Source organism: Henckelia pumila, chromosome 2, assembly GCF_033568475.1.
Source record: "Henckelia pumila isolate YLH828 chromosome 2, ASM3356847v2, whole genome shotgun sequence".
In the NCBI taxonomy this organism is placed as follows: Eukaryota; Viridiplantae; Streptophyta; class Magnoliopsida; order Lamiales; family Gesneriaceae; genus Henckelia; species Henckelia pumila.
In genome coordinates, this window is record NC_133121.1 from 12,442,960 (window position 1) to 12,463,141 (window position 20,182).

General features: G+C 33.8%; 1 protein-coding gene and 1 long non-coding RNA gene across 5 annotated transcripts; one reads left to right on the top strand and one right to left on the bottom strand.

Moving 5' to 3' along the window:
* Nucleotides 1-60: 60 nt before the first annotated feature.
* Nucleotides 61-19,874, top strand: LOC140879891 (actin-related protein 2/3 complex subunit 5A-like). Of its 2 annotated transcripts, none has more exons than XM_073283851.1 (5): nt 61-262; nt 17,270-17,362; nt 17,455-17,527; nt 17,946-18,046; nt 19,617-19,874. In XM_073283851.1, the coding sequence occupies exons 2-5, from the start codon at nt 17,274-17,276 to the stop codon at nt 19,750-19,752; spliced, it is 399 nt and encodes a 132-aa protein (XP_073139952.1). In that variant the 5' UTR covers nt 61-262; nt 17,270-17,273; the 3' UTR covers nt 19,753-19,874. The 2 variants fall into 2 exon arrangements, with proteins under 2 accessions (XP_073139952.1, XP_073139951.1); XM_073283850.1 differs by having other exon boundaries at nt 17,218-17,362; nt 19,617-19,871.
* On the bottom strand, nt 13,092-15,413 carry LOC140881747 (uncharacterized). 3 transcript variants are annotated; one of them, XR_012150033.1, is made up of 4 exons: nt 15,158-15,385; nt 14,909-15,009; nt 14,004-14,675; nt 13,092-13,696 (listed from the first exon to the last, which is right to left on the bottom strand). It is a non-coding gene; the product is annotated as an uncharacterized lncRNA (long non-coding RNA). The 3 variants fall into 3 exon arrangements; XR_012150034.1 differs by having other exon boundaries at nt 14,004-15,009; nt 15,144-15,413; XR_012150032.1 differs by having other exon boundaries at nt 14,004-15,009; nt 15,158-15,407.
* Nucleotides 19,875-20,182: the final 308 nt, after the last annotated feature.

A 20,182-nucleotide genomic window follows, 5' to 3' on the forward strand; every position in this document is an offset into this window, starting at 1 on the left:
TATATATTTAATTTATTTCCCCATTTTTTTATTTCCTTTTCCCCCTTCGAATCATCCTCAATTTTCACCCACCCTCAACCCTGGTTAATTTTCATTTTTCAGCACCCAAATTTTCAAACCTTATTCATTTTCATCGCTCTATTTTGAAAACTTATCATTTTCGTTGCTCCATTCTCACCACCTATCGTTGTTGTCACCGTTGCTGCCTGCATCACTCTTGTCACTACTGCCGGAGCTTCCATTTAAAAAATCCTACATTTTGGTACTCATCTTAACCTAGCGAAAACTTTTCCTGTGTATTTTGTTGGTGAAAATGCAAAAAAAAAAAAAGAAATTATAAAAAAAAATAAAATTTATTGAATGCTTTGGAGCTATAATAGAGAACCACCATCCCATATTTTTATTTATTTGTGTTCAATGTTGATTTTTCTTTCATGATGATTCGGATTAATGCCTGATTTGGTCCGTGTTGTTTTATTATTTGTGCTTGAATGTTGATTTTTCTTACCTCATCTCGCTGTTCAAAGAACTCCTTTTTGTAATGAAGTTTGCGCCACCACGCATTTCTGGATTTTTTTTCGTTTCTCTATATATTCCAAGGTTTCTGGGCGTTTGTTTCTGGATTTTTGTTTTGTGACTATGCTGTAAAAGGTGTAGTATACTTTGTACTTATACGAATTGATCTGTGTGTGCCCGTTGGATTATTTTGCAACAATTGTGGTAAACTACCCACTTGTGTGGAATTGAATCCCAAGAGGCCTATGAATATGTGTTCTAGTTGTTGTGAAAAAGTAAAAATTTACGGTAAAAAATAAATATTCCAAAACTCAAAATTTATCAAACTCTACACTTTATAATATTTTTCTCTCAACTCAATTGTATTTTTCATCACAAATGAAGACCTATTTATAGATCCACATTTGAGATTAGTCCAAAAATTAAATACATCATCATCTACATCATCACACACTAATTTTCCACATTTTACAACTCAATATTCAACATTCAACATTCAATATTCAACATAATATTAATAATAATAATATTTTTCAACACTCCCCCTTGTGATGATGATCGTGATATGATGATTGTCTTCATTACGTGTTTTATACTGCCTCGTTAAAAACCTTACTAGGAAAAACCCAGTGGGATAAAAACCATAGTAAGGGAAAAAGAGTGCAGCCACGTAAACTCCCCCTCATGTTAACATGAGTGATTCTTCACATATTCCGCAGATTGCGCATCCCAATGTTGTATATATGCTTTCTGAATATCGTCGTGGGAAGTGCCTTTGTGAAGAGATCTGATGAGTTCTCACTTGATTGAATATAACAGATATCAATATCTTTATTCTTCTCAAGCTCTTGAGTGTAGACAAAGAACTTTGGGGGTATATGTTTTGTTCTGTCACTTTTGATGTATCCTTCTTTCATTTGAGCAATACATGCAGCATTGTCTTCATACAACGTCACAGGCTTCTTGTCTACTGATAATCCACAAGAAGTTTGGATATGTTGTGTCATTGATTTTAGCCAAACACATTCACGACTTGCTTCATGTAGCGCAATAATCTCAGCGTGATTTGATGAAGTTTTTACGAGTGTTTGTTTCTGTGAACGCCAAGAAATTGCGGTGCCTCCACGAGTAAATACATATCCGGTTTTGAGAACGTGCCTTATGTGGATCAGATAAATATCCAGCATCAGCATAACTAATGATACTTTGATTGGTGTCTTTTGAGTACAAAAGTCTCAAATCTGTTGTTTCTCGTAGATAACGAAATATATGTTTAATTCCGTTCCAGTGCCTCTTTGTTGGATATGAACTGAATCTTGCCAATAAATTTACAGCAAAAGATATATCAGGTCTAGTGCAATTTGCAAGATACATAAGGGCACCAATGGCACTTAGATATGATACTTCTGGACCAAGAATAACTTCATCATCTCCACATGGACGGAATGGATCCTTTTCTATGTTTAATGATCTTACAACCATTGAAGTACTTAATGGATTTGATTTATCCATATTAAAATGTTTAAGGATCTTTTCTGTATAATTTTTCTGGTGAACAAAAATTCCACATTCTTTTTGTTCGATTTGCAAACCCAGACAATACTTGGTTTTTCCAAGATCCTTCATTTCGAATTCTTCCTTCAAGTACATCATAACTTCTTGAATTTCTTTATTCGTTCCAATGATGTTTAAATCATCAACATATACAGCAATAATTACACATCCGGATGTTGTTTTCTTGATGAAAATACAAGGGCATATTGGATCATTTACATATCCCTTTTTCATCAAGTGCTCACTTAGCCGATTATACCACATTCGGCCGGATTGCTTTAACCCATATAATGATCTTTGCAATTTTACAGAATAAAATTCTCTGGGTTTTGAACTTTGTGCTTCAGGCATCTTAAATCCTTCAGGGATTTTCATGTATATATCACTATCAAGTGATCCATATAAGTAAGCTGTAACAACATCCATAAGACACATTTCCAAATTTTCAGACACTGCCAAACTAATCAAATATCGAAACGTAATTGCATCCATAACAGGAGAATACGTTTTTTCATAATCAATTCCAGACCTTTGAGAAAAATCTTGTGCAACAAGTCTAGCTTTATATCTGACTATTTCATTTTTCTCATTTCGCTTTCGAATAAAAACCCATTTGTATCCAACAGGTTTTACACCTTCAGGTGTGAGGACTATAGTCCAAAAACATTGCGTTTATTCAGAGAATCCAATTCAACCTGGATGACATCTTTCCATTTGATCCAATCATGACGAGTTTTACATTCACCAAAAGATTTTGGTTCATGATCCTCATTTTCATTTACGATGTCACAAGCCACATTATAAGAAAATATCTCATCAATATCTTCTATGTCTTTTCGGTTCCATATTTTTCCAGTATTAATATAATTGATAGAGATTTCACGATTCTCGTCAGTTTGTGGTTCTGACAGAATATTTTCATCATCAGGTGATTCTTCTGGAACACCATTTTCTATTTTATGATCGTCGTGTTTCTCTATACCTTTTCTTTTCCGAGGATTTTTATCCTTGGAACCGACTGGTCTTCCACGCTTCAAGCGTTTTATGACATCATGAGTGTCTTCAATTTGTTTCTTTGGAATTTCAATTCGAGCAGGGGCATTTACAGCATGTATATGATTTTGTTACCCCTTTTGTGTCTGCAAATGCATCTGGCATTTGATTTGCAATTCTTTGCATGTGCACAATTTGCTGTACATCTTTCTCACATTGTTTGGTCCTTGGATCCAAATGTAACAATGATGGTACATACCATGTGATTTCTTTTTCGATGTGTTTCTTTTCTCCCCCTAACATTGGGAAGTTATTTTCATCAAAATGACAATCAGCAAACCGTGCTGTAAACACATCGCCTGTCTGAGCCTCAAGATATCTAATGATTGATGGACTATCATAGCCGATATAAATACCATTCTTTCTTTGAGGTCCCATTTTTGTTCTTTGAGGTGGTGCAATAGGCACATACACCATACATCCAAAAATTCTCAAATGAGAAATATCTGGTTCTTTGCCAAATACAAGCTGCAATGGGGAGTGTTTATGATATGCACTTGGCCTGATGCGAATCAATGCAGCAGCATGTAAAATTGCATGTCCCCATATAGAAATAGGGAGTTTCGTTCTCATAATCATTGGTCTAGCAATCAACTGCAGACGTTTAATCAATGATTCAGCTAATCCATTTTGTGTATGAACATGAGCTACAGGATGTTCAACAGTAATTCCCATCGACATACAATAGTCGTTAAAAGTCTGGGAAGTAAATTCTCCAGCATTATCAAGTCTTATTTTCTTGATCGTATATTCGGGAAATTGATTCCGCAATTTTATTATTTGAGCCATCAATTTTGCAAATGTCATATTCCGAGTTGACAATAAGCATACATGTGACCATCTGCTGGAGGCATCGATCAATACCATAAAATATCGAAATGGTCCACATGGTGGATGAATTGGCCCACAAATATCACCCTGAATACGTTCAAGAAATATGGGTGATTCAGTTTGGATTTTAGCTAGCGATGGTCTTATAATAAGTTTTCCAAGAGAACATGTTTTACATTGAAACTTATTATTCTGAAAGATCTTCTGGTCTTTCAATGGATGACCATGCGTATTTTCAATAATTATTCGCATCATTATTGAACCAGGATGTCCCAATCGATCATGCCAATTTGTTAATATTGAAGAACTATTAACCATCATATTTGATTCGATTGGCCTTATATGTGTATAATGCAATCCAGCAGGGAGCATTGATAATTTTTCAATCACATATTCTTTTCCTGATTTATATGTGGTAAGACACATATATTTCTGATTTCCATCAGTTATCGTCTCAGTATCATATCCATGAGAATATATGTCATTAAAACTCAACAAATTTCTTTTCGATTGTGGTGAATATAAAGCATCATTTATCAGAAATTTTGTACCATTTGGTAACAAAAATTGTGCTTTACCACAACCTTCAATCAAATCTACAGGACCTGATATGGTATTCACCATTGCTTTTGTTGGTTTTATTTTCAAGAAATATCTTTTATCTCGCAGAATAGTGTGCGTTGTACCACTATCTGGCATTCAAATTTCCATTATATTATTTCCATGTTTGCTCATAGCATTTTCATATCTCAAAAAAATGCAATAAAGAAAATCAAGGATAATATATATATGCAAAATATAGCATGTTTCATAAGAATGCATGAAAAATATAGCATGTTACATTTCAGTCCTACCAATATATTAATCAATGTTCTCGAAATCATTTGAAAAAATCGGCAGCATTGAAATAAGTTGAACCACTTAAATGGTTACTGTTTTCAACAAAATTGGTCTCTTTTTCTTTCCCCTTTATCGATATTTTAAAGAGCTTACATAAGTGCTCAGGGGTACATGACCAATGTCTTGGAGTGCCACATTTATAACAAACACTCTCATATCTTTTTGAGTTATTTTTATTTTCACTCATATTTTCATGCTGCCTTTTTGGGTGGTTCGTGACGTTCTTTTGAGATTAGTTATTGAAGTAACTATCTCGATTATTTTCATATTCACGGCCATAACCATGACCACGATCATTTCTACGTCCACGTTCATGACCACATCCTCGACCTCAACCAAAATCTAGTTTATGCCTTTGATTTTGGTTTTCATTTTTTTTACTTACGACATTTGCTTCTGGAAATGCCGTAGATACATTGAGTCGGGATTGATGATTTCTCATTAACATTTCTTTACTCTTTTCTAGTGATATCGAGAGCAACGAATTTAAACTTTGCCAAATTTGACATGGTGGTACTAGAAAAATAACAATGCATTTTATAAGTTAATTTCCATTAATATGACAATTCAAAATAATGGATAAACGATGAGTACAAATACGTGTACAAATAGAAAAAAAGTATGTGGTGGAAAATCGCTGGTGAGTACAAGACTCGTGAGCATGATGATCATAATCGTTATGAAAAATAGCCTTAGAAATGTCATCATCTTCATCTTCGAAAAAAACCGAGGAGAAAATATTTTGAGAGAAAGAGTGAATTTTGGTGTGATTGAAAATGAGTTTGAGTGAACATATTTATAGGCCAAAAATTAGCCGTTTGTGACCGTTTGTGACCGTTGGGGGTAAGAAAAAATAGAGTATGTGTTGAATAAAAATTCGTGATAATGATGCAATGCATATAATGATAATCATAATTAAATAATTATGTATATCATATCACATTATTATAAGGTCGGTGTCGTAGACAACCTTTTATATAATATTGTGAAATTATACTAATATAGTTAGTATAAAGTCAGGTATAGTATATCATATCACATTATTATAAGATCGGTGCCGTAGACAACCTTTTATATAATAACATGAGATTATACATATATGGTTAGTATATAAATACACAATAATATATATCATATCACGTTATTATAAGGTCAGTGTCATAGACAACCTTTTATATAATAACATGAAATTATATATTAATATAGTTAATATATATACATAATAAATATATATCACGTTATTGTTTAAAAACCTTAGAGGTTTTATACTTGTCGTATCCCTTACCGGGAGTGTGGGATGTCGTCTTAACATCCTCCCAGGATTTATAACAAGTTTTGAAAAAAAACTTATTTTTTTTCATAACATGATATTATATATTAATATATACACAATAAAAATATATAAACAGTAAAATAAATATTCTTACTTGTTGAATATTTTTGACTTCTTCTTGTATTTTGGAGCGTCGGAAAATATAGAGAACCTTCGAGCGATCGTGCTGATAACGTGTTGTGAAAAAGTAAAAATTTACGGTAAAAAATAAATACTCCAAAACTCAAAATTTATCAAACTCTACACTTTATAATATTTTTCTCTCAACTCAATTGTATTTTTCATCACAAATGAAGACCTATTTATAGATCCACATTTGAGATTAGTCCAAAAATTAAATACATCATCATCTACATCATCACACACTAATTTTCCACATTTTACAACTCAATATTCAACATTCAATATTCAACATAATATTAATAATAATAATATTTTTCAACACTAGTATCCATTTGTTTGGAATTCGGATTTTTGAGCAATTTGTTTGACCTTACCTTTGTACACACTAGAGATGTGTACAAACTTTAACAATAAATTGTTTGAAAAATAAAAAAGAAAAGAGTGAGATGGAGAAGGTTGTTTGGTTCCTGAATTTGTTGGTGTTTGCTAAATTGTTGTTTACTTTATATCAACTTGATATATATTGTGTGTGTGTCTTTGAATTATAAGAGCATTCACAACCCATCTCATTAATAACACAAATAACATCATCCACATCATCAAAAGTTATGGGCCCCATTGTTAATAACACATCATTCTTTCCACCCACAATCCTATTAACATTAACACTCATTATTTATGGGTCCCGCATTCCACTCAATAATATAAAAATATTTTATATTAAATAACTACATTTTAAATATGTTTAAAATAATAATTATTTTCGAAATAATAATCTTATTTTTTTTAGTTTTATTTTATGAATTTAAATAAATAATAATTAAAAATTATTAAAATTTTATTAATTATTTATTTACCGTTTTTAATATTTTATTTAAATAATAATATTATTATTTTAATATATTATTTAATTCAAATATAAAAATTAAATTTCAATGTTTTTAGTAATAAATTAAATTGCAATTAAATATATAATAAAAATACAAAATGAATACATAAAAAACCCATCAATATATTTCAAAAAATAAGACAATTAAAAAAAAGGAAAAATAAATGGAACAACACGTGGGACCCACCCACTAACATAAAAAATTAAAAAAAAATCGAAAGGGGGACGTTCATAACATTGAACGTCCACCCTCTCTCTCCATTATTAATTCCCCTCGAACAATGGGGAATAATGGAGAGAGCATGTTAAATGGGTGTTAATAACACCCATTTAACATGCATTGTGGATGCCCTAATGCATAATTTTTTAGGCTACTTTTTATTTAGGCTACCATTTTTTTGAAACATACAGTGATTGAAAACATATATATTTAAATCTCGTCCAATGATTCATAAGGGCACCAATTTTAATTAATAGGCATTGTGTGAAAATCTGTCGGGTATTTTAAACCACATACACATTCATACAAATAGGCAGAAGCATGCTAATGAAAATTTCAACTGATAAGTTCAAGGAACATCCTGTAAATGATCTAATAAATTGATTGTGAATGGGATCCCTTCAATGCTGGTCTTTTGGGAATGCAGTACACGGATAAGCTTCCATGGCCATCTGAAACCAGGTTATATATCTTCCGTAATCGAACTATAAATTCAACCCTCCATCATACCAGTGTTGACACCATGAACTTGGTGACCCTCCAAATTTTTTCTTTAATTTTAGCCTCTCGATTCCTGCCATCAAAACAAGGAAGACATTATATAGATACAATCTAAAGAATTTGGGGAAAAATAACAAGCTCTAGAAGCTATCAAATTCAAGGTTATAAAATAGAGATTAAAATGTTTCTACAGTCTTTACAAAATTATCATGAAATTAAGTATTGATGACCTTTAACATATATTTCTCACCTTCAACTCCTCCCTCAATATTTTCCAGAGCACGCAGTTGAGTTGAATCATCCTTGTTCGAAGTCTTTTCTAACTATCTTGACTTTCATTCCTTGCTCTTATTTTTAGATCCATAGTAGCGCCATTGGGTAAGTTAAAGAGTGACAGTAGTAGCATTGTATACCATAAGGCTGTGTTTGGTGTGCCGGATATCCTAAGCATTAGGCATTCAATCTTTTGTTTGTCTGGTTTTTAGCAAATGGGAGGATAACAACGGGCCCGGGAATATTTTGGAGAAATCGCTGGAAAAAGTTGGATAAAGTAACCCAAGTGAGAGCAGGTATTGTGAAGCCCAAATGCTACAGTAGATGGGAAAAGAAAGAGTTTTTACCGATTTGTCCCTTGCCCTAATGCATGAGGTTCTCGATTCTCACCGCCAAAATACAAGAAGAATATGTGCGGCGACGAACGAAGAACGTAGTACGTGATCTCCTACTTCAAATCTGGCCTGATATTTTCATCTCTTGTAAGGTAAATCGAGTGTTAAACAGGCTGATTTACGACGATTGTTCTAAGTTCGACAACACTGTTGCAACTTCACAAATTATTTACAGATTCGGTGATTTTTGCTTCATCCCTAATTTCTATACAATCAATGATCTCGAGCAATCGATTTTTTCTGGAATGAAACATGAAAAGCTTTCTGGATTTACTGTCGTTCGTTCTTTCCTTGAGTATGTACACGATTCATGATCGAGCACTCGATTCTTCATTATTTCACATTTTATTGTCTTCTCGTGGGTAACATTTATGACTACTTTCCAAAGTAATAATGAAGATGGATATGATACAATGTAGTGTTCTACACCCATCTATGTATTTCATTGAGTTTTCAATATATTAGACACCTTTATGAAGGTTGAAAATAGTGTCATTCTAATGGAGTCTAGTACCTTACAGCGGCGTGGTTTTCTTGTCTACACTAATTTAAAAAAGGTGCAATTCAATACCAAGATGAATTATTTGATTTTGTTGTAGTTTTCTGGGTAATTTATGCCAAGTCCTCTTTCAATTTATATGTTTATGGATCTTTGTTTGCATTTTAAGCATGTTTGTTTTCGTATTTGTATGTCAAATCTTTTAATTCATTGTTGCTATGGCGTGGGTTTTTCTTACTTTAATGAAAGTTACTCAAAGATTGGATTTTTATGGAATGGTGTTCTGAAAATTTTGAATCTTTTAGAATGTGTTTAATGAAATGCAATCACAGTAGTAACTAGGCAAAGTTTATTTTGCAATCTGGCCTAATTCTTAGTCTAAGAGCATACTTTAATTCATTTCATATATTTTTTTTTAGAAAGATGGACAAAAAACATAAAAAAATTATTCTCGTTCTCATGGTGTACCAAATGTTGTTGCGAAATTTCGTTATGGTAAGTCTTTTAATACGACAACGTATGAGATTACTCGAGAAGCCGCGACGTTTCCCTCGTCGAGCAGCTTCAGCGTACACTATGACCGGGAGATTAAATGCCCAACTCAACCACCTGCATAGGATAATTGACGCAGGAGATATTCAATGTGTGGTTAACTTACGAATGAACCGCAATGCATTTGGACGATTGTGTTATCTTCTAGTTAACGTAGGAGGGCTAGTTGATTCGAGATATGTACGGGTAGAAGAGAAAGTGGCAATGTTCTTGTCAATTTTGGCTCATCATAAAAAGAACCGTGTCGCTGGACATGACTACATTCGTAGTGGGCAGACCATTAGCGCACATTTCCATGAAGTTATGCGAGCACTTTTGAAGTTACATCCGTTACTACTAGTTAAACCTTCCCCTGTTGATGAGAGTTGCACAAATGAGAATTGGAAATCGTTCAAGGTACTGTAATTTTATTTGGACATTAGCATAATTGAATTTTTTCTTTGCGTAGTATGTTCAAATTTTACTATTTCTTCATCATAACTGACATATTTTGTATGAGCATATCAGGGTTGTCTGGGGGCGTTAGATGGAACACATATATCAGTACACGTCCCTGCTCGAGACAGGGCGAGATACCGAACTAGAAAGGGAACTATTGCAGTTAACGTACTGGCTGTATGTGACCGAGAAATGAACTTCATATATGCTCTAACTGGGTGGGAGGGATCAGCAGCAGATGCACGCGTGTTAAGAGATGCATTGACCCGAGATGACTCTTTCAGGGTTCCTAGAGGTTAGCTTTTCGCTCAGTCGTTTATTTTCAATGTATTTATCTCACAATTGCATCACCAGATTGTTTGATAATAACAATTTCTAGATATTTTTCAGGATGTTATTACATATGCGACAATGGATATGCAAATATAGAAGGTTTCTTGACTCCTTATCGCAGAGTAAGGTACCACAGGGATGCCTGGGGAAACCGTGCTACACGTCCTGAAAATTACAAGGAGCTATTCAATTGGAGGCACTCTCAAGCTCGAAACGTCATCGAACGAGCCTTTGGATTGCTAAAAAAGAGATGGGCAATCCTTCGAAGTTCCTCGTTTTACCCGATAGAAGTCCAGAACAGGATCATACTAGGTTGTATACTACTTCATAATTTTATTCGCTCGCAAATGCCAGACGATCCAGTTGAAGACATAGAACAAGATGTGGTCAGCCCAGGGGAGAACCAGGAAATTGATTTCATAAGTAGTTTTGAGTCGTCCGACGTGTGGGATGCTTGGAGAGACGAGTTTGCCTTGAACATGTGGAACACAAATGGATGAATATTATTTCTTTGTATTTCAGTTTTCAATCTTGTACGGTGGCACTTGTTTTAGGGCTTTCTTTGTTTGACACTTTGATTCGTATTTGTCGTTTACTGTCTGTATTTTGAACCTTTAATATTATTTATGTGCATGTTTATGCGAATGTTCTTTTTAAGTACTTCATTCCACGTAAATCATATTATAATTTCATATCCTATTAATGATAGTACATTATTCTGTCATTATTCACCTGTTTTCTTGATAATGAGTGCAGGTGTTGCATAACATGGAAAGTGGCGCAACTTCTGGGAGTTTTATTGGTAAGTCAAAAAAGGCAGATAAAAGTAGAAGAAGTTGGACCGCACGTGAGGAGGAAGTTCTAATCCACTCGCTTAAAGACGTGATTACTAAGGGATGGAGAAGTGAAAATGGATTCAAATCTGGGTATTTGAATTTGTTGGAATCTTCAATGAAGGAAGCACTTCCAGGTTGTGATTTACGCGGGAATCCCCATATTAACTCGAAAGTACATGTGTGGAAGAAAACTTATAGCTGTTTGGTCACTATTTTGAGCAAAAGTGGTACTGGTTGGAATGATATTACTAAGACGATCGAGGCAACAGATGAGACATGGGATGCACTCATTAAGGTATTACCATGGTCGTGATTTTGATTCAAATAAAATGATAAAAGATGGCTACTGTTTCTTGTTTAATTGTTTTAGGCAGCCGTTTTTTTTGTGAATAACAGCTTTAGAGATCTTGAACCAGAAACTAAATGGGGACATGTACTTATAATTGTAGGGTGATGCAAGTGTACGGTCCATGAGACACAAACAATGGACGCATTACAACGACTGGTGTGAGATATTTGGCAACGATCGGGCAGCCGGGGTGAAGACAAATAATTTCAGAGACGTGCTGCAAGATGTCCTCAACCTTGACAACAGCTCACCTTTGGATTCGTTCAATTACGAAGTCCACACTCCCACATTTCCAGGAGTAGAAGCTGCATCGGAATCGATCTCTGATACTCATACTCCATCATCTAAAACATTTCCAGGTGCATCCACTAAGACCAAAAAAAGAAAGAAAGTAGAAGAACTTGACGACTCTATTGTTGGAGCAATCAACAACTTGGCTCATGTTACGAAGATCACAATGGCAGACTTGGTGAAGCAAATGGCAGCCGAGGACAAGATATCGGATGCACAAGACGTGGTATTGGAAAGTATTCAACAAATTTCAGAATTGTCGGATGACGAGCAAGTGCGGGCTGCACAACTTTTGTTCCACAGTCACGACGACTTGGCGCTATTCAAGCGTCTAGGAGAGAAAGGTAGGATATGTTTACTGAAACGCTTGCTAGGGGGCGAGTAGGCGTTTGGAATAATGGTTACACGTGATGTTTTTTTGTACTGCCTGCTCGTGTACAAGCAAGTGTCAGGAGGTGTTTTTTGAAAGGCATATGTCAACTCTACTTTGTTGGCTCCAGGTTACTTGATGCATATAGGAGTTGCACCCATTGTATTTTGTCCTATTTTGCAATGATATTGGTGCAAATATCTTGTAAGTACTTTTGCGACTTGTATTTACAAATGGTCTGTAATTGCATGACAATGCAATGTTAAATGAATGCTTGTTAATATAATGAAGCTAGCTGTAGCACTATTATTGTTGTCTTATTCATGTTAGTACACTTCAAGCCTTGTATGTTTGTGTTTTAAGTTGAGATGTATGGGTACTCACGAAGGTGTGAGTGAAGGTCATGTACAATCGAGTTTTTTTCAATGTGATGAGAACCACACAATAATAATGATGGACAGTGACGCAAGTGTGCGTACCTTCATGTTGATGAGAAACATGTGGCACACCATAATATTGATGCTAGAGTTGCAAGTGAGTCGAACATTTTGCGACCTCAAGCACTGTATTTCATACTTGAAATACCAATCATGGAGTTTTATTCCTCTTTCATTAACGTGTTTTTACTTCTCATACATCATCAGTGGTTTGAGTGGTATTCAATTATATACAAAATCTGATACTTCTTCTGATCAAAGAGCTATGTGGATTGATATATTTTTCTTTTGCCACAAATTTCTTTGGTAGTAAATGCTATAACAGCTTCTACATGCACACATATTTGAAAATACTAGATGATATATTAATAACACATACTTTGCCTTGCACATTTAGTAAAACAAACTCATAACTTTTTATAACATCACCATTTTCATAACACATCATTTTTTACACACTCACACATAACTTGTACATACAGACACATAACAGATTCGTACACATTTTCAGGACGTAAGTACGAACACACAACTCCTCCCCACCTAATATATCCAAATAGTTTGTGTCATGACTAGTATACTAACAAGTGCAAAAGGGTGGGGCAAGAGTATTTCATGCATAACAATAATAACAGTTAGCCACTATTTTCTTTGCTACTGTCAAGCAAAATCACAGTCAATGATGAATCTTCACCACTCTCCTGCTTCACTGGTTTCTCCATTCCATCACATTCAAGTCTGCGTTTGCAACTGATAATCCCTTTCTTCACTTCGTCAGACGCAGGCTTGTTAGGATGAGCAAGTTTAAGTTTCTTAACACATTTTTGTTCGCTTGATGGAGATTTCAACATGCTTACAGAGAAGACTTGTTTGCTGGAGTTCCCAGCAACTTCAAGCACCTCGACTTCATCATCGGAGCAAAGATCAACTACTGGTACATGATATTGGCTTGTGACAGTTTCTTCCGAACCCATCTTCAAACTCACAGACATGTTATTGAAACCTGAAGAATAATTAGAAGCACACGGTTGGCTAGAAGCACAGAGTTTTTATAGACGATTAAATAATAATTTTTTACAGCCCAACTACTAACATTTAATACAAGTCTTTCAAACAGTGTCCAAAAATAAATTGAGCAGGATGAGCAGGTAAATAAGATATGTAAATCTACTTTGACTCAGACACGTACTAAAGGTGGTGGTTGTAAGGAATTGAATGAATCTAAATTATAATAATAACAAACAAATAAACATTCATTGTCACCGTGAAAATATTGTGAACATAAAAAATGGGATATAATTTTGAATTACCTTAACCTGTAAACTTCACCTTCTCCAGTAATACCCCTCGTCATAACATCGGACATGAACTTGCTCGAGGAAACAATTTTCAGTATACTAAGACGGAAGCACGAATCGCAACCTGCAAACTTAAGCTCACTAAAATGACCATTATAAAAGAGTTGATACTTAATTTGGTAATAACACGCGGAATAAATATATAAAAGATGATAGTCTTACATTGTGCTTGACATGATACATGACATACGAAACTAATACTTAGAAAGTGAAAAATACAATATAACAAGAGCCAAGCACTGCAGGAATATAATTCGTATAAGTTTCCTGCATTTCTTGCAATATTGCTCTTATCTCGGCGCATAACTTCTCCATTTTGAATGAGTTACTTGCAATTACTCGAGCTAGATCAGATTGCTCCGGAAGTAATTGAGCTAATTTCCTACTTCTGAGCACTTCATGAGTAGAAACTGCAGATGTAGTCGACGTGAAACTTTGATGTTGTTGAGGAGGAGGATCATCAACCTGAAGCTTGCGAAAAGAGGCAAACGCAGCCTCCGTCTCTCTATTACTGTCGTGTCCTTTGTGACAAGAGCACGGGACGCCAGTAACTTGTGCACTTTCATCGGACCATTTTTCGTACACTCCCGGTTTCAGTCCCGCGAAAACAACATATGCTTTAGGCTACATTTCCAAATATATTACTTTGTGATCAACAGAATAATGAATAACATGATTGAAGAGAACCCTTTTTCCATTTATAATTGACTGCCTAAATGAATATTTTCATACGAGCAATTATTTTAATTCACATGTTTTTTGATCTAAATTATATCAAATTATACCAAATGCATAGTCAAATTCCGAAAAACCAAATATCATATTTTCAAGGCATAAAAAAAATGGGAATACTTCACCATAACGGAGTGTGAAACCTATCGTGCGCCTTCGAAATGGAAATTTCACTTCGCGTCGGACAACGAAATTTGAACGGCACTTGTATTCTGAAGTTGAAGGGCTGAAGAGTAAACGAAAAATCAATTCAAGAATTTGAAGATTACATTACCAAAATACTGTAATTGGTTCCAGCAAATTAACAAAAAGTGAAGGAGGGAACCCATATCAGATCTGGCAAAGAAAATAATTACTTACAAGAAACGTATTACCTCTCTCGGATCAACGATTTCACCTAGACCAGCACAAGGAAGAAGCTACAGCATACGAATGAGGATAGAGATCTGAAAGTAGGAAGAAGGTATTTCACGTTATATTTTTTAATTGAAGGCAGGGGTATTTTTGTCATTTCATAACATACACACTTTTTTATCCATCAAATAAAAAACCTATCAAACATATTTAATTTTTATCATCATATATAATTATCTATACAACTTGGCTTCATAATCCACCACATATCATGTCCTTTACTTATCCTATCACACCTACCAAACGGGCCCTAAGCATGTAGTAATTCAAAAATATGAAAGTAATTTGAAGACCCTAAACCTTGAAATGTTTTATCAACTGATAAATGTTTATATTTCAAATCTAAAATTGGTAATTCAAAATTGAATCTAGGGACTCTTTAAGATTTGGCCACTATAAAAAAAAAGAACACGATATATTATGCCCTAACTCAAGCATCACAAACTCAAATTATCGTCAGGTTTAGAAGCTAGACCTTGCCCAGAATCCTCAGAAGATATAGATAAAATACAAAAAATCCAGAATTTTATTGCGGCAAATTACAAAAATGAGGGGGTGGGTTTCTTCGAATACGGAGAGGAGAGGAGAGGAGAAAACTTCATATTCAAAGACAAATATTAAAACACAGGGACCAAATCAGACATTAATCTGAGCGTGTGTTTGAATAAGTAGGGTAAGAGAAATTATCAATCCAACTCATCTATTTTGCTGGAAGTGAGATGTCAGCCTAGTCCATTTTTTTATGGCTTTATTATTATGAATTTCTTTTGCTTATCAATTTTGTTGCCCATATATTGTTTCCCCTTGTTAATATTAGTTTTTTCAAAAACAAAAAAATAATTTTAAAAAATTCAAATTTTAACTCTGGATAAAAAAAATTACTTTATTGTCAATGCATTTCCTTCAGCTGCAAAATGAATTGAGTTAGTTTGTGGAACATTGTATTTGTATTTGAAATTATCGAATTGGATGCGATTCGAATATTTTCTAACTTTTCTTTTCAAGTCAAATTCAAACACAAGGTATTTTATTTGGGAGTTTGTGAGCTCCTCACAATATTTAGGCATAGTTTGGTACATAGGATATGATAAGTATATGATATATAATATAAGGATAAATTAAGGATAAATAAAATGATAGTATACTATAGTGAATGTTTGGTATGATTTTAATAAGAGTGATTAAATTTATATATTCGATTTTAATGACAAAATTAACCCTACCACAATGTGGAGGACAATGATGCGTGTTTAGAGTTTAGATGTTTTTATATGTGGAGGGTAATCATGTTTTTTTGTAGTATTTTTTTAGTTGTATTAAATTTATCACACCAAATCAAAGGGATACATAGTCCCTTTGTCAAAGCATTTATCAAGGGTTCATTGACTTATCATAGGCTTTTTAAAAATGTGCCAAGCATGGGATGGAGGAGGATAATTTATTAATCACTCCCTTATCATGTGTACCAAATTATGCCTTATTATATTATTAATCAATAATTCAATATATTATATATTAAATGAATATGTTTAAAATCTTTCAAGCAATTTGTTTTACGGTAATACCGTAATAGTTTACAAATATGCTCAAATATTTGGAGTCGAGCTCAAATTAGAACTCGGATTCTAATATCGAGCTTTAAATTGATTCTCATGTCAACATTTCTTGCTTGTCTCTTAAAACACACAACCTTACCGATATTTTTTTTACGAACCAGTTATACAAACTTTATATACTGTATTTTACTTTACAATCATGATTTACAAACTTAATTACGAGGTTTATCTAATGTGATTGCCATAAAAAAATTGACAAATACGAATTACATACCAGAGTCAATCTATATTTTTATTTGGATCAGAAATTACAAAGAGGCGTGGTAATTTACTTTGACTAGAAAACTATATTAAAAAAATGGTGTAATTTAAATTAAATTTGTTACATATTTTATTTTGCCAATAAAGATTTCATTGAAATAGGAAATTGATTACTCTCTTGTTTAATTTTAATTAATTAACAGTTGAGAAATATGTTTTGCTCTTCATTCGCTCTGTTTTGTTGATCACGAAAAGAGAAATGGTGGAATTTGTGGAAGCAGATAATGCGGAAGCCATCATCACCAGAATCGAGCACAAGTCTCGCAAAATCGAGAGCTTACTCAAACAGTAGTTTCTGATTCTACCTACTGTCTTACAGATTCTTGGATTTTTATTCGATTTTTCAGTTCCATTTTATTTTGTTTTTGCTGGGATTATAGGTACAAACCAGTGGAAGCTCTAAAGACATCTCTCGAAGGGTCTCCTCCCAAAACTAAGGACGAGCGTTGTAAGGTTATATACTTCAATGAATTCCTTTTATATTCTCGTGTAGATGTGATTTTGTTACAAATTGGTTTTGCTGTTGTTCATCTTATGTGATATAAGATTCTTATGCAGTAGATGTGAATTTATAGAGTCTATGATTTTTTTGTGGCATAAGTGATTTTATATGATTTGATTTGATATTCTTATGTAAATTTATTTGAATACTGCTGATTTTGATGATTTTGCGAATGCAAGTTTGGGTCTTGGTCGAATATATTCGACTCCGATTTCAATTAGTTCATATATGGTTTCATTTAATAATCGAAGATAGCTATAGATTAGCTGAAATTATCACATTTGATTTATTGGATTGTAGTTGTTCTTGTGTAGTTCGGGGGTAAGTGATATTGATTCTTTATTTTTTTTTCCGCTTTAATTTTTCTAGTCCACGAATTGGATAGTCGTGCATAGGGCGATAATGGCAATAAAAGATGTGGATAGCTTGTTCTCTTCTCTTGATCCTGAGTACTACGACATTCTAATGAAGTAAGTCACCCTCCCTTTTCTGTACATTGTTTTTGACAGGCTTTTTTGCTTTGTGACCGTATAAATTCTTTTTCTCTGGTGATTTTATTGATGACGGATGATATGATGAATTGGTAACATTTTCGCTTTAAATTTTCTGGGTTGCTGTGATAGGAACTATTCCATTTCTCTTTGAAAAGGACAGTTTCTGAAAATGTTCTGATTTATTGCAAGCGTAGATGTGCCTGGGAATACTTTATCTTAAGGATTTGTGGGATGTTTGGTTCATACTGAAACAGAAGAAGACCTAATTGGAGAGTATGCAATGATGTATTTTGTTGTTCTTTGGAATTGTTAAAATTTGATACTGCAGCATTGGTATCAATCTGCAATTGTCTTATTGGAAAAAAGTAACTCTCTTTAGCTAAAAATCATGGTACTTTTTTGAATTAGAATTTCTTGATCTCGATAGCAAACTTAACTGGAAGTATACTTGAATAAATTTGTGGTAGTTGCCATGACAATTACAAAACATTTAATTTGTAGCAGAGAGACAATGCGACAGTGAGCCAGGACTCCTAACTTTTGTGGTGAACAGATGATGAATTCATGCTAGCTGCTGCTGCAAAAAGTTTTGTGGCCATATGTCATTTGCCCTTTTAGTAATTGTGTAAGAAAGTAGATGACCCAAATTAAATCACAAATGTGTATGCATGTGATCATTTTAAATATCTAGGCTAGACAGTCAGACAAATTTTTAGGGTGAAGGGGATATGCTCTTTACATCTGAAATTTTCCCAATGGAAAATTTTAATGACTGTAATCTGGTCTGTGTCGATTACAGATATGTTGAACTTTGGCTGAGTTTTGGCATCACCTAGGGTCGGAATTGCATCACAAAAACTAAAAAATGCTGGATGACTTTATATTGTTAACTCCTTATATCTTGATGATTTTATATTGTCTTCTACCTTTCTTAGGTCTGATAAATTAATGAAACTGATGAATAAAGTTTTAATTATATCCATGCTGAAGCGCTATCAGGATTCATCGTGTAAACTGTAAAGAGTTTCGAGGTTTTCTCTCTTTAAATCTTTTGTATTTGATTAGCATAAACAATACTTGCTCGTTTGTTACGTGCCTGAAAACCACTGCTAATTTATAAGTAGATCAGAATGAAAAATATTTTTGGAAAGAGTCAATACTCCTTTAAGAGTTGATAATTGAAAGGCTGAAATTCACTGTTACTCATTGAAACCGTGGAACTGATACGTACAATTGCTTTTTACAACTGAGGAACTACGATTTTATTGCCAGTACATATACAGGATGTAAGTAGAGGTCCAGAACGCCATCGAAGGGCAGGTGTATGTTGTAATATACACGTGATCGGTGGTCTTGACTTCGTGGCAGATGATGTTGATAAATTCTTGATATTACATCTCCATAATGTGCAATTGTTGCCGATGATGTTGATAAATTCTTTTGATATTACATCTCCATAATGTGCAATTGTTGCCGTTGTTTTTAGTTGCTATATACCATTATTTTTTGGTTGGGATATGACAGAAGCCTGCAATATTTTTGACAGATACTTATATCGAGGTTTGTCTACTGGAGATCGATCCACCTGCGATCACTGCTTAAGAATTCACGAAAAACTGGCGAAGAGAGCTGGTTTGGGTTGCATTTTGCGATCTCTTGCTGACAAAGTAAACACTGTTTAGATGCCAAATACTCTGATGCTGGTTGACATGTATTTAAATGCACAAAGCACAGTTATTTTTGAAATAAAGTTTGAATTCAAATCTTCTTTTGTCACGAGTTTGTGTTGGAGTTCAAGGTTTCATCATTTTCGCTCATGTTATAATCTTGTTAACTCTGTTGTGGCATCTTACTGACAAAGTTAACACTGTTGTGTCAAGCTTTGTATATTTGTTACTTAAAACAATTTCGACCATATATTAAGTGAGGAACAATATTAATTTATATATAAAAGGATTATTTTCATTGTAGTTATAAAGTGACCAGATCTATTCCATGGATAGATCCGTAAGCTTTTTTCACAAAAGAACTATTCTTTAGAGATTGATATCCTGTTAGAAATTTTTTTTCAAGATGGATGGAAACAAGGTGTTAACGATTTGGTTAACCGTC